Source organism: Armigeres subalbatus, unplaced genomic scaffold, assembly GCF_024139115.2.
Source record: "Armigeres subalbatus isolate Guangzhou_Male unplaced genomic scaffold, GZ_Asu_2 Contig564, whole genome shotgun sequence".
NCBI lineage: Eukaryota > Metazoa > Arthropoda > Insecta > Diptera > Culicidae > Armigeres > Armigeres subalbatus.
In genome coordinates, this window is record NW_026943330.1 from 20035 (window position 1) to 26891 (window position 6857).

The following is a 6857-nucleotide window of genomic DNA, read 5'->3' on the forward strand; positions in this document are numbered from 1 at the left end:
CTTTATATGTTTTTGGAAAACAATCAATACAACACCCTCATGCGAAGTGGTTGCAAACGGAATGATAGTATTCTGGATTGATTCAAGACCTGTGGGAACAGATTGACTAGAGGGTAGAGAAGTTCAGGAAAGATCAGATATATTTCAAATATCGACGACGGAGGCTATTTCGGCTTCACGCCGTCAGTCAGAGACGGCGGCGTGGATCGGAGACCTGATTTTTATTGCAATCATTCCTTTGATTTTTTTTAGGATTTTACCGGATTTTTTTGCGTCTCAACAGGAGAATCCAATGAATTTCTATGAACCGATAGCACCTAATAGTCTGAATTTCGACGTGAAACTATTCTGGAAATCATCAGTTATTTCTTCTATATATTAGCAAAGGATATGTGATTGTACAAATCACGAGTGGCTATGCTTGAGAAATCTAATGTATTCGTAGCTTAGTTGGTTAAAGCACCAGTCTGTAGTAAATGAGGCGGTATACATATAAAATAATTGTCCTGGATAGTAAACATCAAGGGAATGATTATTGTAATCTGCTCCGCAAACCTGAACTTATAACTAGAATAAATAATAACAAAGTTTAGGAAACAAAATGACTGGATTGTAACGAGCGTACGACGTAGCATCAGTCTACTTGAACGAGCCTGCAATATCAGCCTACGTTTAAAGTGCCTGCATATAGAAGTGGCGCAATACTCCTATCTTTTAAAACTATGTACCCGATTGGAACCACCAATCTGACAGCAAACGCGCTGTTTCAATTTTGAAATTGCGCCTCTTTGTTATTCTGTTAGCTTCGTTACCTGAGTGTATAAAAAGTTTCTGAAGGGAAAACAACAATGAAAAACGCACACTCGAACGCAACATGGAAACGCAAAGTCCATAGCGGAAATGAGGTTGTGCACAAAGCAGAGGAGTCATTCAGTAAACGATTTTCGTGGAAGAAAGTTCGCTCGTGAAATTGAGGACACGACATGGCGCAGTCGGCAGGTGAGTAATGGCAGGAAATACCGTGTAGTGAGCAGGATTCTACAAAGTGCGAATAATGTAGATCAGTGTTATTTGAAAAAAAAAAAAATAAGTAAAATATAAACGGAGCGTGCAAGTCTCAGGTCTCTGTAGCTAACAGTATATAAAACGAGAGCTGTGGAAAGAAAAAAAAATGAAAACAGAGCGTGCGAGTCTCAGGTCTCTGTAGCTAACAATATGTAGAACAAATTATATCCGAAAAAACAGAGCGTGCAAGTCTCAGGTCTCTGTAGCTAACAATATGTAGAATAAACCAAATACGCAAAAAAAAAAAAAAAAAGAAAATGAAATAATAAAATAAAAACAGAGCGTGCAAGTCTCAGGTCTCTGTGGCAAACAATTATGTAGAACAAACGATATCCGCAATAAAAAAAATGGAAAACAGATCGTGCAAGTCTCGGGTCCTAAAAATATGTATAGTTAGTTGGCCTAAGGCAAAAAAAAGGGGATGCCAGCCTCAGGACTCTGAAACAAAAAAAAAATAAATAAATAACAGAGGGAATCAGAAAGCGAATCTTAGATGTGAAAAATCTGTAACGGTGAGTCTTTACTGCAAACGAAAAAAGTTACATTAGGAAACCTAAGACTCATCCGTTTAATTTTAGATTATTTATTTCTCTCATTGGATACTAGATGCAATTAAAACTGGCACTTTATTAAAACGATTAATATAAAGATGGAGCGCGTAAGACTCCAGGTTGTGGCTCGTAAGTGTAAGAAAATTGTTCTCTGTTTGATTCTAGGAAAATATGTGCGAGCACCGAAGTATATAGAGGAAGAAGTGGAAGACGAACTATCGGCAGCGTTAGCAAAACAGCTGACCGAAGAAAGAGCGATAAGAGAGAAGATGGCAGGCGAACTCGAAAAATCTCGTAAGGAAATTGAAGCGCTTCGAGCTGGCCTTACAAGGGATACAGGTAGCAATCCGGATAGCCAGCAATCAAACTTCGATGCACAGACTGGATTCAGCAGCACTCGGCACATGGCGTTCACTCCCAATGCGTCTCGCAGTTTGGAAGAGTCAAGATTCCTATGTTCCATGAACCAGTTATCTGTAGCGTCGATCAACGTACCGGAGTGCAAGGCAGCGGCCGACGAACAGATACACCGACAAACATTTGAAGAATGGAAAGATTTGCTTATTGATTCGATGAAACTGGCTGGTATCGAGGATGAAGTGACCATGTATACAGTGTTTAAAGTGAAGGCAGGACCACGACTGCTTGAAATATTCCGCAATACGAAGAGTGCTTGCGACGCACCAGATCCTGACGCCGAACCCTTCTCTAACGCTTTGCATCGTCTAAAGACCTACTTTGGTTCTGGATCCGATGTTATGTTGATGAGGCGTCGGCTGTCATTGATGCTACAGAAGCACGATGAGTCTGATCTTAACTTCATCTTGAGAGTAGGTTCAACAGCTCGGTTATGCGAATATGACGATGATAAGGAGTTCGAAGAAATAGTGGCCACAGTTGCAGAGCACGCTATTAGCAGGGACGTGCGGACTACGGCTTTAAAGTTGCTGAGCCGCAAGGAAAATTCACCGATCTCGTTGACAAGGTTCGTGAACTCGAAGCAATACGGCTCAATGAGGAGTACGTACTACAAAAACGCGGTAAGCAGTCTGAAAAAGCATCGCCGGCTTTGATCGCACCGGTCCAAACAACGTACAATTGGGACCCAAATCGTTTTACTCGTGGAGGCATGAACAGTCGTGGATATCCGGCGCGACGAGCCAACTGGCGTGCTCCTAGAGGTAGGCTGCCATATTCAAATAGTCGGGTCCAATCTTACATTCCTTCTCAAAACGGGGAAAGATGCTGGCGCTGCTATAGCGTTTACCATACTGCAAACAACTGCCCAGTGAGTCACAAAATATGCAACAAATGCGGAGTGGCGGGACATATTCAACGCGCTTGTAAGTCGAGTAGCTTCAAACGTCCAGCTCCTGAAAGTTTGGATGGTGTTTCCGCTAAAATCGCCGCCGTGGAAAAACTTGAGGGTGATGATGTTGGCATAGATACGGTAAGTGCGGGGAAAGAAGACAAGCTTGAGTAAAGATGAGTGTAATTACCTAAAACGAAATATTAAATATTTAATCAATAAATGATATTATTAAAGATAGTTTGGAAAGAACTTGTAAAAGTAACGTTGAGTCGAAAAAAAAGAATTGAATGAGAAATTTAATTTGAATCTGTTGTACCGTTCGTGTTCTTGTTATATACAATTTTATCAGAATAAACAAGCTAAGAAAATGTTTAACACATATTTTGTGGTTGTATTACTGCACAGGTATCCCGTGTATGCAACGACATAGAAAATAACACACAACCATGTCGTCAACTTTATCCGAGTACTCCTATCTCGGTTAAAACAGTCCGAACAACCAAGCTCACTGATTCCAATGAACCATTTTCTGGAACAAAATATGAATCCTCTCGGAGGACAGTTTTGGAAATTGAACCAAAAAAGGACGATTTTTTTGCTCAAAGCATTAATATTGTAAGTAACGAATACACATTTTTTTATGGAATGGTATTTGATGGTTTGATACTTTTGTTTCACTAGCTGGACCGTTCATTGTCAAAACCACTTGATCAGTCTGTATACAAGTCGGCAAACGAGGAAATCATATTCGCAAAGGTGGCCGGACTACGCTGTCCATTTCTGATCGACTCTGGGGCCCAGGTCAACACATTCACCGAGGAATTATTCCATAGGTTGATTTCAGATCCCAAGTACAGAACCGAGGTGTTTGAAGTGAACCACGATTCGGATAGACCGTTGAAGGCGTACGCGTCCTCTGAATCTATCAAGGTAACAGCGACATTTCTGGCATATTTATACATCTCAGATGACAGGCCAGTACTTTTGGAGAAATTTTATGTGGTCAACGAGGTACGTGCTCTTTTGAGTAGAACAACCGCGTCGAGGTACAGCGTTCTAATGCTCGGACTCAACGTGCCCATACGAAACCAGGAACTTGATTGGCAAGAATCTCCATTTGCTGGAGAAATTGCAGCAGTAACTACTGACAATGTTTTTCCCAAGTTCAACGTTCCTCCGGTGAAGATCCATTATGATAAGTCGAGACCGCCCTGTCGGAATATCTTTTTAATATTCCATTCGCTGTGAAGCCTCTTGTGGAAAAAAAAAAGGATACAGGAACTGATTAAAGCTGACATCATAGAACCAGTAGTAGATAGGATGGATACTTCCTTCTGCTCTTCCATGTTGGTAGTACCTAAAGGGAAGGAAGATATCAGGTTAGTTATTGATTTAAGAGGACCTAATAAATACATTTATCGGACTCCGTTCGCCATGCCGACGTTGGAGCAGATTTTGGCAGAGCTAGATGGTGCAGCTTGGTTCTCCACTATCGATATTACTAACGCATTCTTCCACATCGAGCTGCATGAAGAATCAAGACATCTGACGAACTTCTTCACAGAGTTCGGGATGTACCGGTGTGTGCGACTCCCTTTCGGTCTCTGTAACGCGCCAGATGTGTTCCAGGAGACATTGCAGCGGAAGGTGCTGGGAGGATGCAAAGGATGCAGGAATTACCAGGATGACATTTTGGTTTTCGGGTCAACGAAAGAAGAGCACGACGAGAATTTGGCCTCCGTCCTCGCGTGCTTGGCGAATCACAACGTGATGTTGAACAAAAGTAAGTGCGTTTTTGGAAGCCAGATTGTAGGGTTTTTAGGCTTTACATTAACGCCACAAGGTTGGATGGTGGAGGAAGGAAAAATTTCAGCGATCAGGGAATTCAGGACTCCAATTAGTTCATCAGAAGTCAAAAGCTTTCTCGGATTGATCACGTTTGTGGATAAATTCATCGTACACCGTGCTACTAAAACGGAGCATTTACGAGCATTGGCAGTTTCCGAGAAGTTCTATTGGACCGAAAACGAGGAGCGAGAATTTGAATACCTGAAAAATGAAGCACTGAAAACAATAAAGCGTCTTGGATACTACAACCCAGCGGATCGCATCGAACTCTTTGTGGATGCATCACCAACCGGCCTCGGAGCGGTGTTAGCACAGTACAATGAAGATGGGCAACCACGAATCATTGCCTGCGCGTCTAAAGTGCTTTCGCCAACAGAGCAACGTTATCCGCAAACGCAGAAAGAAGCGCTTGCTCTTGTGTGGGCGTTGAGCGGTTTAACTATTATCTGCTGACAACATCCTTCGTGATTCGAACTGATGCTGAGGCTAATCAGTATATTTTCCATACCAATCATCGTTTGGGAAGAAGAGCAGTGACACGGGCTGAGAGTTGGGCCTTGAGGTTACAACCCTATGACTTCACCGTTCAACGCATACCGGGAAATGAAAATGTAGCCGATGCATTGTCCAGACTGATTCCAGAAACGCAGGAGTGCATACCGTTTGATGATGATAACGAGAAACATTTCCTGTATGCACTGGATTCAGGATCCATGGAACTAACTTGGAGTGAAATTGAATCTATGTCAGAAAGCGACGAAGAATTGCAATCAGTCCGGGAAGCGCTAAATAAAAGAAAATGGACGCCTGAAATTCGAGCTTACGAAGCCCATAAAAAAACATTACATTGCCTTGGATTTTTAGTGTTTAAGGACGAACGTGCGGTGTTGCCTCGAACTCTTCGCAGGAAAGCCTTGGAATCTGCCCATGGAGGACACATTGGTGAGGTGGCTATGAAACGCATAATGCGCCAATTTTTTTGGTGGCCAAAGATGTCAGCGGAAGTCTCGCTTTTCATCAAGAATTGTGAAACGTGCGCGTTACTGTCCAAACGAAATCCGCCTGTGCCGCTAGTGTCAAGAGAACTCCCGGAAGGACCTTGGGAGAGCCTTCAAATTGACTTCTTGTCGGTTCCACATTTTGGTACAGGAGAGTTCTTGGTTGTGATCGACGTGTATTCTCGGTACCTTCATGTGGTAGAGATGAAGGCCATGGATGCTGAGAGTACAAATGCTGCATTATGCGAGGTTTTCCAGACTTGGGGATTGCCTATCATCTTGCAGAGTGATAATGGTCCCCCATTCCAGAGCGCAGCATTTATCGAATTTTGGAAAAGCAAAGGGATTGATGTACGAAAGTCGATCCCCTTAAGTCCTCAGTCCAATGGGGCAGTCGAAAGACAGAACCAGGGGATTATTAAGGCACTGTCGGCATCAAAACTGGATGGAAGGAACTGGCGACACGCTCTCCAAGAGTTTGTTCACCGGCACAACACACTGGTTCCTCACTCTAGGCTTGTAGTGACACCGTTCGAATTAATGGTCGGTTGGAAGCATCGTGGAACGTTCCCCAGTTTATGGAGCAGTTCGTTGACCAAGGAGCTGGATCGAGATGAGGTTCGTGACCGGGATGCTGCAACAAAGCTGTCCAGTAAGACATATGCTGATTCAGTTCAGGTGCCAAAGAATCGAACATCAAAGTTGGGGATGTGGTTCTGCTGGCTCGTCAAAAGCGAAGTAAAACCGATTCGACTTTCTCGTCAGAACGCTTCCGTGTAATTGCTAGAGAAGGGCCAAAGGTAGTGGTAATAAGCAGCACAGGAGTACAATATGCTAGAAATATTCAGGAAGTTAAAAAGGATCCGGTAATGGAGACAACTTCTGCTGAGGCCCCAGCTGCGGAAGAAACGGAAAGCCCAGCACACGATGAAGAACTTTATGATGCCAATCGTTTTGCTGTCCAGCATTCGGAAGATTCGCGACCACTTCGTAACAGAAACTTGATGAAAAAGCCTACTAGATTCAACGATAATTTTGTATATCGCTTATTTCACTAAATCGTAAATTGAAACCGGAGAAAAC

At 42.9% G+C, this 6857-nt stretch overlaps 1 protein-coding gene across 1 annotated transcript; it reads left to right on the forward strand.

Moving 5' to 3' along the window:
- Window positions 1-938: 938 nt before the first annotated feature.
- LOC134204416 (uncharacterized) lies at window positions 939-2689 on the forward strand. The gene is made up of 2 exons (XM_062679239.1): window positions 939-999; window positions 1782-2689. The coding sequence occupies exons 1-2, from the start codon at window positions 984-986 to the stop codon at window positions 2687-2689; spliced, it is 924 nt and encodes a 307-aa protein (XP_062535223.1). The 5' UTR covers window positions 939-983.
- Window positions 2690-6857: the final 4168 nt, after the last annotated feature.